At 32.1% G+C, this 26,974-nt stretch overlaps 2 protein-coding genes across 6 annotated transcripts; one reads left to right on the top strand and one right to left on the bottom strand.

Moving 5' to 3' along the window:
• Positions 1-2,231: 2,231 nt before the first annotated feature.
• LOC106056098 (glycine N-acyltransferase-like protein Keg1) lies at positions 2,232-14,384 on the bottom strand. 5 transcript variants are annotated; one of them, XM_056020231.1, is made up of 7 exons: positions 14,267-14,345; positions 12,301-12,348; positions 9,965-10,122; positions 8,629-8,742; positions 7,995-8,109; positions 7,093-7,216; positions 2,232-6,777 (listed from the first exon to the last, which is right to left on the bottom strand). In XM_056020231.1, exons 3-7 carry the CDS (start codon positions 10,049-10,051, stop codon positions 6,201-6,203), a joined length of 1,017 nt encoding a protein of 338 aa, XP_055876206.1. In that variant the 5' UTR covers positions 10,052-10,122; positions 12,301-12,348; positions 14,267-14,345; the 3' UTR covers positions 2,232-6,200. The 5 variants fall into 5 exon arrangements, with proteins under 5 accessions (XP_055876206.1, XP_013068142.1, XP_055876222.1 ...); XM_013212688.2 differs by lacking the exon at positions 12,301-12,348 and having other exon boundaries at positions 14,267-14,384; XM_056020247.1 differs by lacking the exons at positions 12,301-12,348; positions 14,267-14,345 and adding an exon at positions 13,860-13,996.
• Positions 14,385-18,529: 4,145 nt separating this feature from the next.
• On the top strand, positions 18,530-26,973 carry LOC106056099 (putative pre-mRNA-splicing factor ATP-dependent RNA helicase PRP1). The gene is made up of 13 exons (XM_013212691.2): positions 18,530-18,698; positions 19,515-19,621; positions 19,841-19,989; positions 20,176-20,366; positions 21,237-21,438; positions 21,625-21,801; positions 21,931-22,185; positions 22,404-22,662; positions 23,001-23,192; positions 23,543-23,665; positions 23,846-24,036; positions 24,816-24,985; positions 26,444-26,973. The coding sequence occupies exons 1-13, from the start codon at positions 18,643-18,645 to the stop codon at positions 26,565-26,567; spliced, it is 2,196 nt and encodes a 731-aa protein (XP_013068145.1). The 5' UTR covers positions 18,530-18,642; the 3' UTR covers positions 26,568-26,973.
• Position 26,974: the final 1 nt, after the last annotated feature.

Genomic DNA, 26,974 nt, shown 5'->3' on the forward strand with positions numbered 1-26,974 from the left:
TAAAAAGTTTTAAGTTTGTTTTTTTATGTGCATAACAAGTATATCTGTGATATTTTATATAAATTTAAGATTAGAAACTTGATAAACCTGTTGTTTAATAATTCCATCACACTATATTATTATGTTGTTTATTCTATTTTTTTTTTAATGATTTATAAACTTTATATAAAAGTTGGTGTGCTATCTGCTATTCAATTTCAAATGAAAAGTTAGTAAAAATGTTTTACATGCTTTTGGATGTTCCTTCAGACTTAAGGATTATTACTTCTTAGTCCAAACCTCCCGCAGGACGATGGGGGATGGGAGGGTTTGAATCTGGGACCATCGATAAATCTGAACGACAGTCCAACTTGCAAACCGCACGACCAGGCAGCCATGCAGGTAAAACAGTTACGACATGAAAGCAAGTTTTATATGTTGATTTTAATAGATCACATTGACAATTATCAGTAGCCATGCATGTTATATTGACCCATTGTCAGAAGTGTATTTGTACATTTTTGTAAAGTACCAGGAATTAATGTCAAATTAATTTGTTCTTGGTTTTATTTCAATATTTTCCCTAAATTAAATACACACATAAATATATATTATTTCCAAATGTCTGTAAACGTTAAGTTATCTTATTCTTCAGTCGTCTATCATTGTTTACAAGAGCAGCAGCAATCTATTTTTGTTTTATTATAGTTTCTATTTTTGTAAATTTTTTTTTAAACAAACTTATATAGTCTATTTCACTCCAATACTGTTTGATGTCAAGGTCATAATAGAATCTGGAAATTAGTTTAAAAATACTTCTTTATTACATCTCTATCTATATGATTAAAAAATTCTATTTTTTTCTTAACTAATTTATTCTTTTTTAGAATTAGAGACTTGAGATATACTTGCAGCATTTGACAAAGTTTTTGCTTTCAATTGTAATGTTGCTTCTTGTGTTAGAGCATGTGTGTTAGTGTCTTTGAGTCCCAAGAATAGAGAGTGCAGTATTTCGCATGGCTACTACATAGTCCTAGCTGAGGTCTACATTTTTTGACTCATCCATAACAATTGTGTTCAGTTTATGTTCTTTTTTTCCATCTACGTCTGTCTGTGGCAGATTTCCTTTTGGTCTCAAAAGTGTATCCCACTACCTCTGTACTAAAAGTCTGCTCTTTATGTTTTCAGTGTAACATGTTTACACCATTAAAGCCCAGTGTGGATTGAAGGGTACATTTTTACTTGTCCTATTTTAAATAAGAATATAAGATATACTTTATAGCAGATAAGATATACTTAAACGGAATCATCCCAAGGATTATTTTTGCAATAGTAGCTGGTAACAAACACCAGAGAAAGATATCAGTATATCTGTAACATTACACACAGGGCAGGGGAAAAAAATCATCTTTCAGTTAGCTCCTGCAGTTTCTTTTTCAAGAGAATATGTTTAGTCGTGCTCAATTAGTTAAAGTGTTACCTACAACTTAACATAGTTCTTTTTTTTTTAAATCATCTTTAAAAATATCACAATTAAGTGGATACAACTCAAGTGCCTGAGTTAATGTTTGGCAGCTCTCCATGTCATGTATATAGATCAACCAATAAACAAATATTGAAGATTGTAATCCACATATTTTGTTTATATATGAGTGAAAAGATGAATAGAAAATGTTTTAAATTGAAATGTGTTATTTGGTCCATTACTCAGCACCAATTTACATTTTTTTTGTCTCCTAATTTTCATGAATAATTATTAAATTGAAGACATTGAAATAATTTATACTGGAAAATTTATTTTAATACTAAATTTATTTTTTTGTGGGTTATTAAGTCAGGTGGGCTTTACTCTATTACTCTGAACCCAGTAGAAGCATAAAGCTGTGACAACTCCTTTTTTTCTGGTTGTCTCCCAAATAGCATTTTTCATCCTATAAGCCCCTAGACCTTAATTTGACTTCAATGTTGCAGGATAAGTATTTTCAAAGTATTTAGTTGACAACACAGCTAATGTTTTGTTCTTACTTCCCTATTACATCAACTTATCTGATAAATTACAGACGTTTCTTCAAAACAGAAGATCATTACGTCCAACACACCACCATGTGTTAATTTAATCATGCAAACTCGGCTAAGTCATTGGATTTTCCTGTGAAACATTTGTTGAAACAAAACTTTTTTACTAGACATAAATACTGTCACACAAAGGAGAGCAAAGCAAAGGTTTACAAAAATAAAAAAGACTGGAACTGTATAATTCAAACATTTATTTGTGTGCATTGGGTACATGTGGTACAGCATTGTACAAAGTTGTACACATATATACACACGCTAAAGTACAGAATCTACACTAATACCAGGTATATAGCATTGTGCATGTTTTACTGTCAACTGTTTCAGGGTTAACATGACCAAAACCAATTGTAGAAAATCTAAATTATTTAAAAAAAAAAGAAATACATGTATAAAAATTAGATACAAATTAACACTGTTTTGTTTGTCCATTTTTAAAAGAAAAGGATTCTTTTAAGTAAATTTTATGCATAACCCTAGGTCATGTCATTTTATTTATCAAGTAACGTTGGATTGTTATTTTTAATGCACTAATTTTCAAAATTGTCAAAACACAATGTTAGGAATAAATGTGTTTAAAATTTTTTTTTCGATTATGAGACATTTACAAGGGAAAGTATATTGCAACATTTACTATCACTGCTTAAAGAGCTGACAATATATATATATTCATTACGATTTGTAAAGGCTGAAATAAAATGCTTCTCTTAAAACTAAATGTAGGAATGTTTTAATTGTGCATCGTCAAATTACATTTTTTAACTAAGAAAAATAATAAAACTATCTTCGTAAATGTTTAAATACATTTTGATGACCAGACTAAGTTATTAAACAAAATGAAGTACAATCTCACACTTGTGCAGTTCTAACCAATTCAACATAATGGATCAAAATAATTTCTCAATAAACCAATAAAAATAATTTCTATGTCTGTATTAAATAGAATCCCTCCAAACCACATTTTAAAATAATTATTGTAAAACTATATGTATACTATACAGTAGCCAATTATAAATCTTATGTCTATATTTATGGGCCTCTACCCAGCACATAGATTTCAATTTGGAAATAAAACTTACACATATTTGACAACATACATCTAATGTTTTTAAACCTGGCAATCAAATGACCAGCTAAATGTTTTAATACCCTTGTAAGTGGTTAGAAATCTCTTCCTACCAACTTACGACCAAACAATTTCCTTGTCAAAAAAAAATGTATTTACAAAAAACAATCACCGCATGCATTAGAATGAGTGAACCAGAAAACAATTTCGTGACATTTAGATCCACACCTAGCTATCAGTTATCTTTTGAAATATTTATTATTACATCTTCATTGTTATGAAAATAGTTCTGTTTTCTTGAGTACATAGTTTCGTAGTCCATACCATGACCACGGTTTGAACGTAAAAAAATGATAAAATTCAATATTTTCCTGGTCTTTAAATAGACTTTTTTAAACGCTAGAGGTAGGAAAATATGATGTTTGCAGGCCATATTGCACTCACTTCATCTTCTATTGTTTCTCATGAACAATAATGGGCAACATCCCTGAATTGAAGCTCAAAATTGCACATGAAGTCATTTTAGCCAATAAACTGTTTCCAGTTGAATATACATTATAAACATTCACACACATATATAATACATAATTAAAACATGCACTGTGATCATACAGAAACTGACTGGTAGAATCAATCTGTGTTTATCATGTAATATAAAGAGATCAAGACTGTACAGGTTGCATGTATCTAAAACAAAGCAGTGCTGACAGAAGTAAACAAAGAGAAAAGTGACATTCACAAGAAGTAAACCAACAAAATCAACTTTCCAAATTTTAAAAACAATGTAGGAAATAAATGTCATCAATAGAAATCAATGATATGTATGGATAATAAAGCAACTTAAATATTGGTAGTTCAATCGAGCAATGATAGTCAGCAATCCACCTAACCAATAAGAGTATATACATAGATATAACAAAAAGTAGGACAAATTTTAAAGTGATTGTGCAGAAACAGTGTTTAAGAGATAGATTCTTTGAAGGCAGCTAACCATAGCTAATCCTGAGCCTAAAGCCTTATCAGCACACATTCTGATTGTAAACGAATCAATTTCTTTCGCTGTATAAAACGTTTTTTTTTTAAAGTATGCTCAGAAACAATCTCTTTCAAACAATTTGCATAAATATTTAGAATTAAATGTAAACCTCTTATTCTTTGATAGTAAGTAACCAAGACATAGCTTAGCAAAAATTTTTATTGTTTGATTATTTAACAAAATATTATCTTATTTTCAATGTATTAATTGAGATTATAGCTTACAAAAAAAACATATGGGGACATGCAATAATTGAAATCTTTTTAGTGATAACTATTTGACATTTGATAAGGTCTAATCGATTATTTCTCTGTAACAGTAACAACTGTTTGACATTTCATACGGTCTAATTCATAGTTTCTCTTTAATAGTAACAACTATTTGACATTTGATAATGTCTAAGTGATAGTTTCTATGAAAAATCGGAATGAAAGAAGTACATATGATAACAATAAAAATAACTTTATAAAAACAAGTTTAAATTCTAGCAAAGATTGAACTATTCACAACTTGAGAGAAGTGTGCACAAATATTCTACATTTTACTTTTTCAACAGAAACTGAAAACATTTTAGCTCAGCCTGAACATTATCTTCAGGGCAACTCATTATACAAGATAGGATCTATCTGTCAATTTATTAAATTAATATTCTTTAGAAACAACCTCAATAGGTAAATAGTGTGACAGAAAATAGTAGCCACTAAATGAAGGGTACAATCTTATGAGGCCAGAACATACGAGACATTACAAATTTACAGCTAGACCTGACAAAGCAGTAGCCACCAAATGAGGTGTATAATCTTATGAGGCAAGGATAAATGAGACATTACAAATGTACAGCCTGACCTGACAAAGTGTTTTTAGTATGCATTTTAAAAAAATAGATTACAAAAACTTTTTAACAATCAATGACAGAAAGCATTTGACATTGTGTAAAAAAAAAATGATAATCTATTTATTATATGATTTTATCACAGGTAATTGGATAACTTTTCAAGAAATCTCAATAAAACAATTTTTTTTTCATTTCATTAAACCAATAATATTAAGAGCAAATTTACAATGACAATGAATATTGATGCAATGAACTATCTTGAACACAATCATTTGTATATAAATAGTTGTCTTTTTTTATTAGTCAAAACAAATCTGACTTGGTGTGAAATTAATTTAACCTGATAAGTCTTGTCTGGTGAGAAGAGATCCCTATAGAATAATGTATTATAATTATTGCTCACTATACAGTGTACCATGACTATTTACATTTATGCAACAAGGAATGTCACTTCACTTATTTCAGCAAATACTCATTACAATGGAAACAAAGTTTATGATTTAGACATGTACCTCTAACGCTTACATACTTGGATATAAAAAAAATGACTATAAAATTTATGTCATGGAAAAAGTTGGAAAGAAAATTTCATGATGTGTGTTAAATTAGTAAGACATCAACTGAATAAGTTGCGATTAATTTTCATGCTTTACTACGTTTTAGAAGGTCCTGGTTTGAATCCGGTGAAGACTGAGATTTTTAATTTCGGGATCTTTGGGTGCATCTTGAGCCCACCCAGCTCTAATGGGTACATTATTTGGGGGAAAAGTAAAGGCGGTTGGTCGTTGTTCTGGCCACATGACACCCTCAATAACCATGGGCCATAGAAATAAAATGACCTTTACATCATCTGCCCTATAGATCGCATAGTCTGAAAGGGGTACTTTAATTTTTACTATATTCTAGGATTCACAAAGTATTAATAATTTCGATGGCATTCTTAACATCATTTCAACATTTTGTGTTGAATCAATTTGCATACATGTTGTGATAAACAAAAATATAAAGGCTCATCATCTCCAGCTTAAGTAGATTCAAAAAGTATTAAATTGAAATGATTCAAGGAACAAGTTAAACATGACAAAATGTTGGATAAAAAGTGCACTGGATTGAAATATAAGGGACACATCAAATATCACATTCAAATTAACCAAGTAAGCATTTCAAAGTAAGTAGACTAACAACAATGACTAAGTGAACAATGTCTTCATCTAACTTAAACTTACATGTACACATGAAGACTTACCAATGGCTGGGATCCCAGAGCATTGGTTACAAGACAAGGGCAATGCATTCAGGAACAAGTCTTTTTCTGCTCTACAGTTTTCATCTTGCTCACTTTCTGACACTTTTCTTGGGACTGCTGTTTTGAGCAACATGTTCCTGGGAAGATAATGCACCCAAGACATGCTGCCTTGTGCAACCCAAGAAAACCCTATGCTTTCGCATGTTTTTATAAATGATGCATCTTTGGTTTTGATAAAGCCGTAGGCAGTCTGATTCTTGGCCAGCAGCTTGCGTGTCAGATCAGTAAGGAGAATCACTCCGAGATTCTGGCTATGGTATTCTGGGTCCACAAACAGATTGGACATTGACCCATTGAACTGCATGGATATATAGGCCACAAGGTTGCCTTCCTTCGTGACTATGGCACTACTCTCAAAGTTTTCAATGACCTGTCTGTAATATTCAACAAGGCCCTCGTTCTTTCGATAATGCTTCCAGTGGTCACAAACAGTTTCAGCATGTTCTCGCTTTAAAACTGTTAGCTGAAGATCATTTGGCACCCTAAAAAAAGTAAATTTAAAAATAATTAAATTTATAAAACTTTCAGAAGTGCATTAAAAAAAGGAAAATAATGTACATACACTTAAAATGAGTACATTTTTTCAAACTGAAATGTTCCTGAAAATTGTATAAACAAAAGTGCTGATACCACAGTGTATAAGGCCTATCCGAAAATGTATTATGATAATGTGTATGCTTTTTAAACGTAGATATATATGTTAAAGTTGTTTTTTAAGAGTTACCTCTCTTTGTTTAGGATTTAGAGGATAGCTATTCAAACCAGTAATACTAAACAGTAATACTAAACAGGCTTACTGTACTGGTTCTGGAGATTCAGGCTTAGTCCAAGCATACATGAACCTGTGCTCAACTGATGTGACTTCTCCCAGCTCTTTCCTACTTTTTTCCTGAATAAGTCCCACAACATCATAAGGAACACCTGCAATTATAATGAAACTATTAGGCATTTATCTACCTCATATGGATGCTATTAACTCCACAGCCAAGTATAAGTAACATCTTGGAATAGAAGTATAAATTAGTAAAGGAGGCTCTCATGCTGCCTCAATAGTAACAGGCGGGCTAGATGAATGGTTTCTTTCAAAGGAACTGAAAGTTTTCTCTTGATAGAAATAATGATTCCTAAATTCTTTAGAGCTAATAAATATTAGTTATTTTATAAATATTTATTATTAAACACTCCTTTACTAATAAACATTGCTACTAGCTAGACATTTCTGCTATGGCTTTCTATGCCATTACTTGTTTTATATAAATTTTAATTCTGTTTTGCATTTTAAAATAAACTGTTACTAGTTAGTGTTTTGTCACAACGATTTTTTTTTTGTTCAGATTCTTCTTCTTCTAGTGAATTATGCAATCATAGTTCAATCCAACATAGAAGTAAAGTATTCTTTCAGACCTTGTAACTTCTGGGACAGATGATTTAAAGGTAATCCGCTTCATTGGCCCAAAGTTAATGACCAACTGCATTTACTTAACTAATATCAGGTGATTATTAGAGTTGGGTGGAGTCATGGAAACCCTAAAAATCCTGAAAGTCAAAATCCAAGTTTTCCCTTGGTTTGGAAGCCGCTGTACTACTCAAGACACCACGCCCTTCTCAATCCTCAATACAGACAGTCAAATACTTTAGACTGTGCCCTAATTCATTATTCATCCATCTTTCCTTTAACTCTTTAAGTTTAAAAACAAACCGGTGAAAATAGCTGGCATCTTCCAGTCCACCACACATGGTCTTTGTATAAAAAACTTGAAGTCTTTGGTGCTTCTCGTGTGACACATGTAGTAATTTCTGAAGTATGTTGGTACCTGCAACCATTTTAAAAACAAACACTGCAAATTATATCAAAACTTTTGCTCACTAAATATGTTAAGGACAACTAATCAAGGCCATAACTGATTCTGAACTGACAATGTTATTTATATTTCTGGCTTTTACCTGGCACTTTGATATTTTTTTTAATTTAATTCTTGCATGAAATTTCAAGATGAACTTTTACTACTTGTGCTAGTAATAATGCCCGATCCTGATATTTCATTTTCCCCTCCCTCCCCACATAAAGATCAAATTTTTTAAAAATGTGTGAAAATGTTTATAACAAACTATTCAATCATCAGCACTATAAGACAATTATCCTTTTTTTAAATAAAAGAATGAAACAAGGAAGGCCAAAACTGAAAAAGAACTTGATATAAATATTTAAAGTTACATTACTCATTCATAGTTAAAAAGCTTATTGTTGAATGTGTACATGGAAAAAAATTTTTTTTTTTCATTTTACAAAATGTAACATACTGTAGCAAAGCTTAAAATAATTATGTACTCACCAAGTCAGGTGACTCTGGCCTGAGAATCAAGCAATTCCAGTGGGGCCACTGATCAACTATAACTTCAAATCCAGTTAACAAATTGTCCAGATGATTGCACAATATGTAATAAATCTGACATGGAAGAAAAGAAAAATAATTAGTAATAGTGTATTAAGCTTTATTTACTAAACAAAATGAAACGTCCAAGGATAGTAACTTAATAATACATAATTAAATAACTAATGGCTGCCTGGTCCTGCGGTTTGCGCGCTGGACTGTTTTTCAGATTTATCGATGGTCCTGGGTTCAAACCCTGCCCGCTCCCATCCCCCGTAGTCCTGCTGGAGGTTTGGACTAGGAAGTAATTATCTTCAACTCTGAAGGAACATCCGAAACATGTAAAACAAACAAACAAAATAAATAGTTATAAAGTACTAAAAATAACTAGATGTACCTAAATTTCTAGGGATCCCTAAAACATTTCCTAAGAAACCAGTAACAATTTCACACCTTTATTTTTAAATCCATGACACTAACGATTGAACCAATTAGAAGACATTTCTCTCACAAATGTGAATATTGAGTTCATCTAAAAAATAAATCATCTTTTTTTCTAAGAACTACAAATTTGTCAATGATGGGAATGAGTTTCTAAGAACTACAAATTTGTCAATGATGGGAACGAGTTTCTAAGAACTACAAATTTGTCAATGATGGGAACGAGTTTCTAAGAACTACAAATTTGTCAATGATGGGAATGAGTTTCTAAGAACTACAAATTTGTCAATGATGGGAATGAGTTTCTAAGAACTACAAATTTGTCAATGATGGGAACGAGTTTCTAAGAACTACAAATTTCTCAATGATGGGAATGAATTTCAAAGAACTACAAATTTCTCAATGATGGGAGTGAATTTCAAAGAACTACAAATTTCTCAATGATGGGAATGAGTTTCTAAGAACTACAAATTTGTCAATGATGGGAATGAGTTTCTAAGTGGAGAGGAGCAAACGGAGACATGAATGCTCCTAATTTAAGAGATTAAAAAAAAGTTTGAAAGCAATTCCTTTAAAAAAAAATTATTTGTGTATTTTAACCCTCATTTCATTTACAGGCTAGGTAAATAGACTACCCTCAGTTTTATACTGGTACATATGTTGTTCTAAATAGCAAGTATTATTAGTACAAAACTCTTCAGATTGAAAATAAAAAAAAAACAAAACATCTATTTATTTACATTAAATAAAGAAATTTATTATCAAATGATAGAGAAATTGAAGAGTCAGACAATAAAACAATTAGCTAATATTACACTCTGAAGCCCCATAACTTGTCATTAAAAAAGTCACCTACTTTAGCAGATCCTGGCAACTGTGAATGAAGTTCCCATCGAAGATCCTCTGTTTCTTCTTGAGTCAAAACTTGGAACATAACTGACATTTTTGCAGAGACTTTAATCTTGTAAGACGGGACCACAAGCAGAGATTAGATCATTAATCTTGTGAATGAATCTGAAATCATTTGAAATGAGTAAATCACGCACTGTCACATGAAAATCATCAGGAAATATATCACCAATCTGCATATGACACAGGGAAAATGTATTAAATGGAAACAAATCCACTTTAATAAATAATACTTTAACTACAATGACACAAAATAAATCAATTTGAATAATAAACCCACAGAGGTAATGTTAAGATTTATCACAATTAATAAAAGACCACGAATTTTCACTTTTGTCCCTTTTTATACTCTGCAATCTGAATACTGGAAAGTTTATTTTTGGCTCAGTTGAGCTTTTATGAGCTATTTTTAGCTCTATGCCACAATTTCAATATATTCTGGAAATACATTCTAACAAAAAAAAAAGGTTTTGTTGTAATTGATGACCTTGATATGTTTTTAGCATGCAACAAAGAGTTATCTGAAATTAACATTATGGTGATAAAATACGACATCATTTAGGTCAGAATGACATTTTTCTAGAAGAGTATTTTTTCCCACACTATATAATGTCCCTATAATAGTTTAAAGTTATTATCTTAATTTAGGCATTACTATTTCTAAAAGCATTAAAATGCACACCAAGTCCTTGCCATTAGTTTTAGACCAACATCTTGCTTGTGGTTAATGTACATGAATCCTTTATCAAACACGTTTCCCTTTCAGACCTTGTGGTCTTTGGGTGAGATGATGTAAAAATCATTGTTTCTGTGGCCCATGGTTAACAAGGGTATCATGTGGCCAGCACAACGATAAACCGCCTTTACTTTCCCCAAATTAGTCAGGTACCAATTACAATTGGGTGGACTCAGGGGGTCCAAAATTCAAACCTGGGACCACTCAGTTCAGAAGCCAATCACTTTACCAATCAGCCACCATGCTCCCATTATTGAATAGATTTAGGATAGATAGATTTGCTAGTAAGGTGAGAATTACATTAACTCTTTCTCTCCATAATTATTTTCCAAGTTCAAATGGAATTACTCATCGTTCTCATTTGTATTTCACTATCCTATTTCACTATTTCACTATCCTGTTTCACTATTTCACTATCCTGTTTTGATTAAACTTCAACAAAAACTGTTTTGCTTGTTTTAAGAAAATGTTATATATTTGATATAGAATTAATGAGGATTGCATGCTCTTTTTACACAATGCAAATTAATGTCCATAAAACCAAAAGTTAATTTAATTTAATGGGGTCAAACCAATGTTGGTATTGTCAATTATGTGAGAAAGAGTTAAGGCAGAATTAATGTAATATAAGCTCAAAAACAGTTAAGAATTTTTTTAAAAATCACTTTAATACCACAGTTGCACAGTGACAATGTGATAAATTAAAATAAAATGATTATATAATAATTCTATAGATTATAAAAGTACACCCGAGTGATCCAACCAATATACCAAGAAAAATACTTGACATTCAAAATAAACAATCATAATGCTCAATGAAGAAGTGACAAACTGGCTTCTATACTGACTATACTTGTCTATATAATATAGATCTAGATACTTCAGATAGATTATCATACATAGTATTAGTAACATAGTTTACATGGTACATAGACTCTAGTCATAGATAGATCTTAAGACTTTGACTGTCACTGTCTGAGGCGACTTAGGGCTTAGGCTTAGGGCAGATTCTGTAGATTATCTAGTATGTATGTATAATTTTTGTATATAATTATAGATAATAGACTAAATAATATAATCTAGATCTCGTCAATATGAATATATAAATCTAGACCAATCTAGAATCTAGCTGAAAAATACTATTTAACTTGAGTATAAGTGATAACTTTTCAAATAGAAGAATCAATCATAATCAATGATATTCATTACATACTAGATACATACTCATACATTAGGCTTAGCCATTGCATACATTCACATTGATACAATGATACATCATACACTGATACAGTACTAAGTCTAAGATTAAAGATAGTATTTAGATACTTTATAATTATTACTTAAGTTTAAGCCATTTAATATGATTTATTATTTTAAGGTCTTAGAATAGATCTATCAATTATTTATACCCATCTATCATCTCTACTCATCTAGCCTAGTACTAATTAATTATAAATTATAATACTACTAATACTAGATCTAGATTCTCGAAATCATGATCTAGTAGTATAGTAATCTAGTTTATAATTATATCTTACATCACCAACCTGGTTGATAGAACTAGATTCTACCTCTAGCTCTCTTCTGTCTAGAATCTAGTATTTTGGGTTAAAAAAGAAATGTCATTGAGGAAAAAAAAAAACATACACACACACTCATACACACCTAGAAGAATAGACTAGACTATCTCCCTTGACAGACCTTGGAAAAACACGTCTGTAAACCGTGTTTTACCAAGCTTATAATCAGTGTTGCCAACTAGATAAAACTTTTTTCTAGTAAGAAAATGTCACTTTAATAGCAAGAAATAATATCAAATCGTTGCTTGTGTTTAATATTACTGGATAAATATTTTATAACAATTTAGAGATTTTGTTCAAATTCTATCTTCTAAAATTAAAAATACTATAAACATAAACAAAAAAAAAAAAAAACAGAAAAAAAATTGATATAAAAGGCACTGATTATATTAAATCTTATAATATATAAATATACTTATCAACTAAAGTTAAAAAAACAAGGTACTTTTAATATCAATTACTTAAAACACTTAACATTTCTAATTAAAAATTGAGCATTGGAATAATATAATATATCTTTTCCCACCATAATGCTGGATTCAATGAAATTTAAGAATGATAAGACTTTACTAAATTGAAGATATACAAAACATATTAAGGTAAATATATAAGGTTTTTTTTTTTTTACTTTTTTTAACGGCTGAAGAAAATACAATAGTATAGAAATGCCAGACATAAACATTTCCTTAATTCTCCCTAATTAAATAATTATTTAGATGGATTACTTTGGCATCTGAAATTAAGCATTGAAAAAATACTGCTTAAAATATGTACCTATTATTTCAATGCTACTAGATGCATAGCATCTAAATTACTTCGCTTGATGCCAATTTAACTAGAAGTGTTGAATAGATTGAGCTATATCTAGCTATAAAATAGATATGGTGGCAACACAGCACACTAGGCTAGCTAACATTTAGGACTTGGTCTACTATTGTGAACTATAACCTTTGACTATGACACTGAATATCCTGGTAAACATGCAAGTTTCACGTGTAAGAAAAAAAATGTTTCACTTGCGACTGATCCATGCTAGAGCCTAGATTTTTAGAGAATATGATTGGGATTTTTTTTAGAAACTATTATGTTTTTAATACAAAGATAAAGATGGAGTGCATTATTTTAGTTGCCAGGAATATCTTGAACTAATATTATATAATATATATATATATATATATATATATATATATATATATATATATATATATATATGCCTCTAGCATAGCCTACCTATATCCTATAAAGATTAATAGAAGTTTTCGGACCATGGAACTACTAAAAAAAAAAAAAGCTGATAGACATGCAACGTAGAGCTATTAGAGCATGGAATGGGTTGCCTGAGCTAGCCAGGAAAACCAGTGACTTGACGGAGTTCAGGTCATTGGTTAATATGCACGACTAAATGCATGACGCGTAGGACGTAATCATCTTCTTTTTTGAAGTAACGTTTGCATCATATCGTATAAGATAAGATAAGATCTAGTTGATCCAGTTGACTTACTAAACTTAATTAAGTCTGGGCTTACCGTATAAATTTTTAGTCTTGATTTTAAAAAAATAAGAACTTGATATATTCTATTTCTAGGCAGAGACTCGACTAGATATATGCTAGATCTAAATAAAGATCCAATTTTAAATTAGCTCTACAAATGCTACTTATTTATAGGCCTAGTAGATCTAGTCGCTCGCATCACCAAAATCTGCACTATATATTTAGTAGTTTAGTAGACATGCATGTAGACTTAAGGCATATACAGTTTAACGGCCAAAAATAATTAGATGTAGAAATGCTAGTCCTACACTCGAATCTACACTGTATGTAGTATTAGGCCTATACTAACTACTGCGAATTAAGCTGTTTCTGAAGTCATGTTTAGATCCATACAAAAATCTTCAATTAATGTGACAGCAATCACTTTCTCTTGATACAGACCCTGTTTATATGCTTGAGCCGATTACTTCATATTAGGAAAACCAATAGATTTTTATCCTTTGAGTTTCAACACTACTGAGACAAAGACGTTATATTATAAACGCCTTGAGCATGAGAAGGTAGTGCTTAATCAGGATTCCTCTCCCCTCTTCTTTCTTCCACACACCGTCTTGCTTTCTTTTGGAGTTTTTTTTTTTTTTTTTCAAAAGTGACCCAAATACATAGATCATGAATAGATCTACACCAGTGATGCCCAAAATACGGCCCGCGGGCCACATCCGGCCCGCGACGTGGTTCTATCCGGCCCGCCGACACGTCGGCACTAAGTGTAGAACGTCCCTCCCCTTTTTTTTTTCAGAAGAAAAAAAAAGGTTTTTGAATGTATCTTACCTACGTTAGGGCACTCACTTTCTCTCTGATGGATTGGTAGACTTGGTACTATAACCTTAGAAATGTGTAAGTTTATAAATGAGAGAGCCGAAGAAACTACAAGTGTACTCTGAATTTATAATCTACCAGGAAAAGTGAACGGATCTTTACTTTTTTTCGTGGAACAGGGTAATAAGTCCTGTTTAGCCAAAATATTTTATTTGTAAAGAAAATGAACAAGAAATAAACACTATAACACAAATATGACGGCATTCTTTGTTTCAGCAGCCTAGACATTGGAAGATAGATGGGAATATTTGGCTAAAAGAGACAAGAAAATGAGTCGTTGGTAAAGCTAGTTCAAAAATGCTCACATTTTAAGTAGAGAAATTAATTAAGCACTTTTCCGACGTTTGAAAACAGATAACTTTCAGATACCTCGGATCATTAATTAATGTAAATACTAGATCCACAGGTTTCTAAAAATAAATGTTTCAGGTCAATTTCATTTCGTTTTTGTAAATTTTCGGTGATGTGGCCCGCGACATGAGTGCTGGAAATTAAAATGGCCCGCACATCGCATTACGTTGGGCATCGCTGATCTACACAAATATCAATGGGAATCAAGGAATAGGGAAAAGAAAATAATGGCAACATCACTGCACCTCATAGATGAAGCTCGTCTTTGAAAAGAAAAATATGTTTATAAATAGTTTACATTTGAGCTTTTTATCCCAATTCGTGTGTTTTAACTCGAGATCGAGCCTGTTTTATATGTAATATATATATATATATATATATATATATATATATATATATATATATATATATATATATATATATATAGTTTATTAGACTTTATTATATATAACTATAGATCGATGCAGATGAAGAGTGTTGGCCCAATAAGTTGGTTGTGTGATTACCTTTATTCAGCCGTGATTATAAAATGCCTATATCTAATTATTAATATTATCTTAGAAACGAACTAGTGTTCATTCTCTGGCACTGCCAGGGTCGAGTTTCGTTAAAGAGAAACACATTTTGTTGAGGTCCCTTTATCAGTTTCCATTGAGGAATTGTCTGGTGATGTGGAAGGCCCGGTCTGCAGCATAGTACCGCCTTCTGACAGGCAACGATAATCTTCATGGCAATTAAGGGCCCTTATTGAAGGTATAGGCCTATCTGTGTGCTCATTTGTTATTATCTCCTCGGTTGATATAACAATGGGGTATATTGTTATTTTAGATAACTTCCATAAACGTTTAATCTCTCTCTATATATAGGCCTAAACGGTTCCCATATTTTCTTTGTTTTTCCATTTCATTTTTTTTCTTAAATTATGAGACAGTGGTACGGCAAGTCAATAATGGTCAGGGGCGTAGCTAGGAATTTCCCATCATTTGGGGGCCCGGGGCTTGACCTCGTTAATTAAACTAACTCTGACACTGCCATGGTGATGTGGCATGCCTGCAGCAGTGCTGCCATCTGATAGGAACAATAATTTTCTTAGGGATGTTTATGGCCTTGAAAATATTAGCGATGTTAGTTGTCACTATCCCTTCGGTTGATATAACAACAGGGTATATTGTTAATTTAGATATCTTCCATAGTCGCTTAATCTCTTATTATTATTAATTTATCTTCATCAGTCAAATGGTTTAGTGCTTCACTGCTGCTATTAGTCGTAAATAAGGTTTTATCACATGCTTCATATGATAACGTCACACTGAACGACTTACTAGGCTAGTATTTTTATTATCTCATATGCACTACAACGCACTGGCCTATACAGGCTCTACTATGTGAAAGCTTTGATCAGAACTATTGAATAAACAACGAAACAAGATAAGCAAACATTGCTTTAAACTATGGCAACTGATGTTTAGCATTCATAGTGTTATTACAATGTGAAGGCCTATGCGATTACATGCGAGCCTCGAGCGGTATTCACGCATGTGTGGCCAGCATCGTGTGTGTAACTTGGACTTCAGCCTAATAATACTAATTTAAAAAGAAAGAAATTGTTATTTGAAATCGACGAATCGTTTCATAATGTTTAATGCTAACATGATTTTTGCTACAGTCGAATTTAACCCTGGATTAATATAGTAATTTCTCCCCCACCCCACTTTTGAGATCTATAGGGCACAAGATGTAAAGGTCATGTTTCTGTGACCCACGGTTAACGAGGGTGTGATGTGGCCAGCACTACGACCAACCGCCGGCAGGGTTCAAACCCGGAGCCATAGTGACGACAGTCCGGAGCGCATACCACACAACCAAGCAGCTATCTAAAAATACCCCATTAAAGCTTGTTTAGATACGATTTTCATAAAATGGCATAATGCAGATAGACTACATAAATCATTTGTTACTGGTTTTCTGTATCAGACAGAAAGCAAAAAGGGGAGCGTGGGTTTGCAGCTTAAACATAGGCCTATATCGTAGTGGGGAAAAACGCGTAGAAGCAAGCAGCTAGAAGTATCTGAATGGAGGGGGGGGGGCGGGAAAACATTCATTCAAAATAAGCTAAGAGAAAACATCGACGGTCTGCCTCTATTCCAAAATACAGAATGAAAACAAAAACACGTGTATGCTTCTAAAAATTATATCCCTTTATGACACAAAAACTAGAACTGGACAATGCAGGATGAGATTATCCGTGCTCAGCATGTTCTGGAAGGAAAAAATCGGAACCGTATGTCCCTGTGATTGCGAAGCTCAGTGTACAATGGATCGCCTGATCTGGAAATATAAAGCTAGAAATATTCGGTGTTACAGTATCTCAGACTTGATTAGTTGTTAGACCCGTTTAATGTTATCTATGGTAGCCTTCATCTCAGATATTCTGTGGCATTTTACGTCTCGAGAGACGATCTTTTCCCTTTACAACTTCTTGTGTGACTAAAGAGGCCAATCCTTGATACACAGCTGCGGTCACAGGTAAGGCATCTGTAATCACCAGGCGCCGTTGCATTTTCACCATTCTTTCTACTATTGTGTATGGCATCTGCAATGCGGGACCCTTCTTTTATGCCCTCTCTCCATGTAGATCTATCCAGTGCCACTTTTTCCCAGCTACTAGTGTCGATTTTGAAGAGCTTCATGTCTCGTTTGCATACATCCGTATACCGCTCTCCTGATCACCATACTGATTGTCTTGCATTCTACGAACGTGGCCAAGCCAGCCAAGGCGTCTGCTGCTGATAACACAGCGGATTTCTTGGCACACTGCTCTTCGTAGCACTTCCTCATTGGTTATTTTATCTTGCCACCTTCTCAGATATAGGTCGAGCTATTTGACATTTCCAATACCAGCGCGTCACTAGGGTGGTTGTCACCCGGTGCGGACCGAACCCCCCGCACCCCTCTAGCGACGCCACTGTCTAATACAACACATTGTTTGAGAAAGAAAGAAAGATATATATAAGGAGACAAAAATATGTTATGTATCAATACATTGAAGTAAAAGTTTGTGTCTGCATGTATGTGAGAAAAAAGAAAAAAAAACAACAGAAGAGGCGTGAAAGGAGGATTGAAAAAAATAGCTTTGAAATAGTATTAGTTGGCTAGTAGGCTACATGCGAAGGTTGATAACACTACATGTTCAACACTAAATGTTCAATAGGATAAGTGGAAGTGATAGTTGAGGCTTGTATTTTTTTCTCATACTTTTTAAAAAATACTCGTCTTAAACTCCAGCCTGTAAAAGCACATAGAGTTAGATCTAATCAACTTTTTATTTTATTTTAAATCTGCTATTAAATAGCATGTAATGTAGAACTATCTAGATTTTTTAAAAATAAAAAATTAAACATTTAAACAGATAATTTTAATTATGACCTTTTCTTGTTCTATTAGCTGGCAACAACCTAATCGTTGTTTATAAACTTTTCTTCTCTACTCTTCTTCCGGTTTAAAGCAACCGTTCTGTGATAGATCTATTATTTTAGAACATTTAATCAAGTATTTTAAAGATTTCTCTACATTTCTAAATGTAAAATATGTCTAAACGACGAATCGACGTTGGGGATAGTATGTCCAGCAGTAAAAAGAACAGGTAAACTTAATGGAAATGATATTTAAATCATCGAAGTCTCGGGTATGGTGTACGCACTACTGACGTCGAAAACAACGATTTTGAATGAACCTCGCCTCAAGACGGCTCACTTGCTCAAATTTAATCTGAAGCATGGCGATACCCATAAATCTATAGATAATCTAGTTTTATTTCATCCATATAGTCTAGATCTAGAATATAGTAATCCACAAATGTTGACAAATAGCCTAGAATAAGAATAATCAGAATTTAAAATCATAATAAATGTATTAATTAGATCTATATACTATATTATTATATAAATATTATAAAGAAGCATGAATCATTGGAGTGGGCAGTGGAACAGCTGTAGAGTAGTGTAGAGGAATTGAGATGAGAGTCTAATGAGTGACAGTAGATTTTAATGATTTTATTCTAATTAACATGTATGACAATTTCTGTCTTATGAACTTTTGTTCACATGTGGGGTTGTCAAAATGACTCAATTATAGTCAATACATGGTCAAAATTGAACATTTAAAATTTAGTACATTTACAAGTGTACAACATAGATCTAGGACTAGATAAAGTAGATTTCTAGTCATTCTAGTAGATTCTAGATTGATTCTAATCTACACTTTACACTCTAGACTACAGTCTAGTCTAGATATGACTTTTTAAAAATTGTGTCTGTAATTTATTATTAATAAAATTTAAAAAACTAAAATTCAATAATACCTTTATTAACTTTATATTTTAAAAGTAAAAAAGTCTGTACTGCTAGTATTAGTAGTGTACACTGAATACAATTTTGAATCTTTTAATTTTTATTTCCAGGGATGATGATACTGCAGGAGATAAAAAAGAAGACAAAGGAAAATCTCAATCAATATTTGAACAGTTTAACATACCAAGACCAACATTACAGCTTAACCCGTTCACAGGTGCTTACTTGTTTGTTTTTCTCTGTTCAGTATTGCTATTATAAGTGTAGTTTTTATAGTATTTATAGTTTGTAAACATTTATTTTAAATATTTTTTATTCATGTCACTAAAAACTTTCAAATTAGATGCTTTTTATTTTGTTTCTTATGAAAGAATATTTTTCATAAATATGTAAATCTTACAAAAAAAGTTTATTTTGAGACATTAACTATTTTCAGGGCTACCTTTCACACCACGCTATTATGAGTTGCATCGTAAAAGAACCACACTTCCGGTTTGGGAATACAAGGAAAGATTTGTGGAAATGGTTACAAAACATCAAACCATTGTACTAGTGGGTGAAACAGGTTCTGGAAAAACAACGCAGGTATGCTTGAAAATGTGCAAGAATGCATGCTGATAAAAAAATAAAAAACATTTTCTCTCTTAAAACTTTCAATATTTATTATTATTAAACATACATTTTAAAATTTATTGTCATTTTTTGTGCTTAAAAATATTTTAATTTGAATATAGTATTTTCTAGTAATTTATAAGCATTATTATCACTCAGATTCCGCAGTGGTGTCTAGAATGGGTGAGAGCTAGGAATCCAAAAAAGGGTGTGGCATGTACACAACCTCGTAGGGTAGCAGCTATGTCCGTGGCTCAACGTGTGTCTGAGGAAATGGATGTTTGTCTTGGTCAGGAGGTTGGTTATAGCATCAGGTTTGAAGACTGCACATCCCAAAAGACAGTACTAAAGTAAGTTGTTGATCCATATTATTTGTTCATTACAATTAAAAGTAATTTAGTTTCCTTTGGGATCTACAAGAATAAAAAAAAGTTCACATCCTTCTGAGGCAAAAATATAATAATGATGTGATGTGTGTATTACAATGATCTTATCATTATTTTCAAATTGGCCTGTTCCTCCAAATCATTTGTAGTTTCTGCACTTCTGGGTTCAACAGTATTATGAATTAGTAATAGACATTGTACCAATATAAACTGTAAATATTATAAAATAAAAATAAGCTGATCCCTAAAAGATTTTTGTCACATAATTGAAATTAATAAAATTAAACTAAAAAGCAGAGATTTTTAAAATAAAAAGTAGTGAATTAAACAATTTTTTATTTTATTTCTTCTCTGCATGAAATATTTTGAAAATTAATAAGCTGTGCATATGGTTTAAGGAAAAACATAACAAAGTATAGTTATATTAATATTTTGTAATTTGACTTGTTAAAATTTAGTCTTACCACTAAAAATAACTTTAACTATAGAGTATTGATGTACAGCCATTGGTTCTAATTATTGAAATATTATACATTAGCAATTGGTATATGTTGTTGATATTGGTAATTTACATATAATAAAAGAAAAAAATTGACAACTTTTAAAATGTCATTTTGTATCATGGTTACTGCTAATTAGGGTTTTGGCAAAATTGGTTGTTACTCATTGTATTCAAGGGTGTTCCGAACTACTTATACATTTCAATATTCAAAACAAATTTCTCAGATTGTTAATCAGCATTTTGCACTTAACAAAGATGTCAAATTATATATGATTGTTTTATTTGTATATTTTTACATTAATTATTTTGCTGTTGTCCTATTTTCATTCTAGATACATGACTGATGGTATGTTGCTCAGAGAAGCCATGTCAGATCCTTTACTAGAAGCTTACGGTATCATTATGCTAGATGAGGCTCACGAACGTACTCTTGCTACCGACATATTGATGGGTTTACTGAAAGAAGTAGCTAAACAAAGATCTGATCTTAAAATCATTATCATGAGTGCTACTTTGGATGCTGGCAAATTTCAGGTAAATTTTAATGCTGCTGAAATAAGAATGAAAAAGTAAACAAGTAGATAATAGTGTTGTCAATATCTGTTAAGTAATATCCATTATACTTTTAACTAAACGCTAAGGTAAAAATTTCTAACAAATAGTATGGGAGTTGAAATTATACTGTTTCACTTGTGTTAAAACTTGTCTATTTCTTACTAGACCTATTTTGATAATGCTCCATTGATGAGTGTTCCTGGCAGAACACATCCTGTAGAAATATTTTACACACCTGAGCCTGAGAGAGACTATCTTGAGGCAGCTATAAGAACAGTCATTCAAATCCACATGTGTGAGGAGACAGAGGGAGACATGCTTTTATTTTTGACTGGTCAAGAGGTCAGTACTTAACTTTCAACATGTATACTTCTTTAAAAATGTTTCCAGTTTGTATACATATATATTTATGAAAGTGTTTATTGTTTAAATCTTTCATTGTTTTAATTCTATGACAAATTGTGTCTTCAGGAGATTGATGAAGCCTGCAAAAGGATTCAAAGAGAGGTGGATAATTTGGGTCAGGATGTGGGGGATCTCAAGTGTATACCTTTGTATTCAACATTGCCACCAAATTTACAACAGAGAATTTTTGAACCACCTCCACCTAAAAAGGCCAACGGTGCAATAGGAAGGAAAGTGGTGGTCTCTACAAACTTAGCCGAGACATCTCTGACTATTGATGGTGTTGTGTTTGTCATTGACCCAGGTTTCGCCAAACAAAAGGTTAGGGTTCATTCTAGCATTTTCTACTTTTTCTTTGTCTATTACAAAGTGAATTGCGTACACTGTCTTTTTGTTGATTGTAAATTTGTTTTATAAAAGTAAAATTAGTTATAGCTTTATACATATACTGTATAAATAGTAATAGCTGTATATTTGTTAGGATCTATAAATATATTCTGATAATGAGAGATAAAAATAATAAGTTTATCCATTTCTAGGTATACAACCCTCGTATTCGTGTGGAGTCACTTTTGGTCACTGCTATTTCCAAAGCTAGTGCACAACAAAGAGCAGGTAGAGCCGGTCGAACACGACCTGGCAAATGCTTTCGGTTGTATACAGAAAAGGCTTACAAGCAAGAAATGCAGGAGAACACCTATCCTGAAATTTTGAGGTCTAACTTGGGGACAGTAGTACTACAGCTTAAAAAACTTGGTATTGATGATTTGGTACACTTTGACTTTATGGACCCTCCTGGTAAATATGTTTTAAAAGTTTGCATAAAATTCTTTTTTAATAATGAAAAAAATTAAACAAGTGAGACTTCAAAGTATCAATTTTATTTCTTGTTTTTATGATATAGCTTTAATGCTAACTTACAATCTTGTAATAAACAAACAACATATATCCTTTTCCCAAAATGTATATAGCTCTAGGAAAAAGTAATTAGTCCTAATGTGATTTTAACTTATGGTGAAATAGGCCTGCAGTTTCACTCCTTCTAAGAGCTTTGTTGCTTTAAAAATGTTAGGACATTGTAGCACATGTTATTTGTATACGATGAGCTAATGGCTCCTGTATATTTTTTGTATTAGCTCCAGAAACACTGATGCGAGCTTTGGAGTTGTTGAACTATTTAGCTGCCCTTGACGATGACGGTGAAATAACAGAGCTTGGCTCCATGATGGCAGAATTCCCACTAGATCCTCAGCTGGCTAAGATGGTCATAGCAAGCTGCGACTACAATTGTTCCAATGAAGTACTGTCCATAACAGCCATGTTATCAGGTATAAAAAGAAAACTGTTCACTTGATTTCAATAATTTTTGTGTAAATAACATTTTTGGTTTATTAAATGTTTAGACATTTGCTTAAGTAAAAATGGTTCAGTGTTAGAAGTGCACACACTCGAAGTTTAAAATTATCTGTTTCTTTACACTTTGAACTTTCTCTCTCTCTTATTTTTGTCCATTTCTGTTAACTATTCCTTCTCAATAATTCTATTCAATGTCTGCATAGGGTTTTGAGTTTTAGTAGTGGGTGGTGTGCGCTTCCTAACATACTGGCTTCCTTTTAGTGACCTTGAACTAATGGCGCTGGGGATGGGCCGTGTGGCCCCACCCGCTTCTCATGTTTAGTCCCACAGTGTTTTGTGAGACCGCTGGAGGCCAAGAAAGCAGCTGATGAGTCAAAGATGAGGTTCGCTCACATTGATGGCGATCACCTCACTCTACTCAATGTGTATCATGCTTTCAAACAAAGTAAGTATATTTGCTTCTTTTATCTGTGTTATAAATAGATAAACCTTATCCAAACTAAACTTAAAACAAAAGTTGTATCATTATCTATATACTTATTATTATACTTTTAATATTTTGTAAACATATTCATTCTTTTCTTTTTGGTCTGGAGTTGTAATTTTAAATTGATTCCTTTTCTAGATCACGAAGATCCTCAATGGTGCTATGATAACTTTGTCAACTACAGATCTTTGAAGAGTGCAGACAATGTTCGACAACAGCTTGCGAGGATCATGGACCGTTTCAACTTACGCAGATCAAGCACAGAATTCACATCAAGGGATTATTATATTAACATTAGAAAAGCTCTAGTATCTGGATTCTTTATGCAGGTCAGTGCTCGCTTTAAGCTTTGTTTTCAGAATTCGATACATGAAATGTTTATTATTACAATACCTCTATTTAATTAAAACTTCATGGAGGAACCTGGACTCTGATCTCAAAAATGGCTCTGAAGATTTTTCTAGAAATTTAACAGGTGATTGATATTGCTTAAAAAAGAATTACTAGCTCATTTGCCACATGGGGAAAACTATAGTTTGACCGTTATAATTTTTCAAATTAAAAAAGAAATAAGTTAAAATTTGGCTATAAATATGAGTTTAAAAAAAACATGGCTTACTGGCATCGTAGAGTACTGATAACTGAGTTGTTTATTAAATATAAAGTGATAGATATTCTTAGCTTGGCTTATATAATTGCATAAATTTAATATAGATTACATTTAGAATCTAGATCTAGTCTAGATCTTAAGAATTCTAAATTAGAAGTCTAGATGTCAATTGGTACAAGGAGCTAATCACATGTCTGATATATCCAGTTTGAGCTAAAAGAAAATAATAATTTATTTTTTTTAAATTTAATATCTAGTTGCATAATGGAGGTATTGTATTTAAAAAAAAAAAAAAAATTTTAAATGTTTTTCTTGTGTTAACATTAAAATGCACTAAACTTTAATAGCCAAAGATTTGACAGGTTGGTAACTTTGTTGCTGTTCTAGTAGCTTCAAGCAGCCAGAGAAACTAAATTGCATTTCAGCTTTCTATTAAGTCGTCTTTCTTGAGTCATATATTAACACCACCCAGTCTTTTAATTTTTCTCCCAATGGCAGGTAGCTCACCTGGAAAGAACTGGTCACTATTTGACTGTGAAAGATAGTCAGGTTGTCCAGCTGCATCCATCCACAGTTCTTGACCATAAACCAGACTGGGTACTATATAATGAGTTTGTACTGACCACCAAGAACTACATTCGCACAGTAACTGATGTGAAACCAGAATGGTGAGTTTACTAATCTTAAGTTTAATTCTACAATACCACTCACTGATTTATATATTCATTTAAGATCTATCAAGAGTTCTCACTAAGACATGATTTTGACAGATTTGCAGCCTTGAATGCAGCTATTCATGAAAAACTGCAAGCTTTTTATAAAACCTTTGTTTTAATTTTTGGTATTTTTCCAAAGGCTGCATTCTGTACATAAAGCATAAGAAGAAATAGCATTCAACTTATTTTTAATTTGCCTTTTGTCATATATATTGTATTTTCATTTCTGCTTCCTTTAAGACATGGTCTTAAAAAATAACAAACTTAGCCTAACAGCATCAAAAAGATAGATCTTGAGTCTATTTCTTTTTTTTTTTTATCTGAGAGTGGAAGAGTGTAGAATGATATTGATTCAGTTTGTGTCTGTCTGTTTGTAGATAAGACTAGTATACTCTGCAACACTTACCATTCAAAAGTGGTGAAATAAAACGATTACAATTAATATAAGTAAAAAGTAAATTGATATTTCCTTTTTTTAGTGGACACAATACCAAAATAAATTTAGTGTGTTGAATGGGAACAGAGCATTCTATTGGGGCCTTCAAAAAATGCTTTTTTTCCCTTTTCTCTTTGATCCTGAAAGTGATGAATTCAAGAGATGTTTAAAGTCTCTAAAAGATATGTTTGTAGTCTCTAATACTGTACATTGCTTGACTTATGATAAAGGCTGCAAACAAAAAAAATGGTTCAAGGGTGCTTTATCTAGAATTCAAAAGTTGAAAACTGTTAGGGGTTGTCATTGTAATGAAAAAAAAAGGGGGGGGGGGGTCTGGTCGTAAAGCAACATTGAGTTTATTAACCATTTTGATATTGACATGAGCAGCCAAAGAAAAGTCAGAGATTGTATGTGGGACTTTTTTGTTGAGTCCATGGGGGTAGAAGTGTAAATGTGATTCTAGAATTCATGGGCCAAAAGCATGTGTGTGTTGAGAGGGACATTATAAAGCAGGTCATTCAAAGTCAAGTCATATGTTAATGTCAGACAACATTGCAATGCACAGGGTGAGAAAAAAAAGGAGCATCCTTGTAGAAATAGAGTAGGGTGTTTTATTTCATTGTAACAGATTCATGGGCTATAAAATATGTTAGGGTAAAATGTGTGTCATTTATTGGAAGTTAAAAAAAAATGAGTGGATGTTCCAGCCATTAAAAAAAAAACAATATATAGCCTGGTAACAAATTAAAGAGCATAGCTGGTATGCTAATTAACTTAAGTTCAAAAATTAATTTTTTTAAATGTAGCTTTGCAATAATATATTAACCATAGTTAAGTTTGTTTGTTTTTTTCATAAAATTTGTGTAGAAACAAGTGCTTCCATCTTGGCTGGCAGCCATACTCTTTACAGAGCCTTTATCACAAATCTAAAATGATTTTCATTTTTAATACTGTTAAATTTTGTGTGTTGCTAGGCTTGTGAAAATTGCACCTCAGTACTATGACATGGTCAATTTCCCTATGTGTGAAGCCAAGAGACAACTTGAAAGAATTATCGCCAAGCTACAGACCGGGAAAGGATCCAACAACAGTTATTAACAAAGATTTTTTTCAACCAATGGAATCAATCGCCACCTCTCTCTGCCATAGTAAAAAATTTGTGCATGTCTATGTTTTCATAGTCTAACGTACTTCTAAAAACTAAAAGGACACATTATTAATGAATGGTTCTGAAATTAACAGCTTTGTATAGTTCAACTTGGAGGTACTCAAGTGTCTGTACTTGTTCTTGGACCATTAATGAAATAAGATTGTTGTTGAAGCCATAACAACAAAAAGAAAGAGCTCAGTAGGATTTTGAAAATGTTGGTTCATCTGATGTCATTGTCATTCTTGTTTTGTTATACAAAACTTTTTTTTGTTGTTGTTTTTACCTATTTAAAAATTTAATGTGACCTCTTTTTTTTTTTTTTTTTTAAATCATTAAAATTGTCATACCAAATCAC

The sequence above is a fragment of the Biomphalaria glabrata genome, chromosome 1, assembly GCF_947242115.1.
Source record: "Biomphalaria glabrata chromosome 1, xgBioGlab47.1, whole genome shotgun sequence".
Classification (NCBI taxonomy): Eukaryota; Metazoa; Mollusca; class Gastropoda; family Planorbidae; genus Biomphalaria; species Biomphalaria glabrata.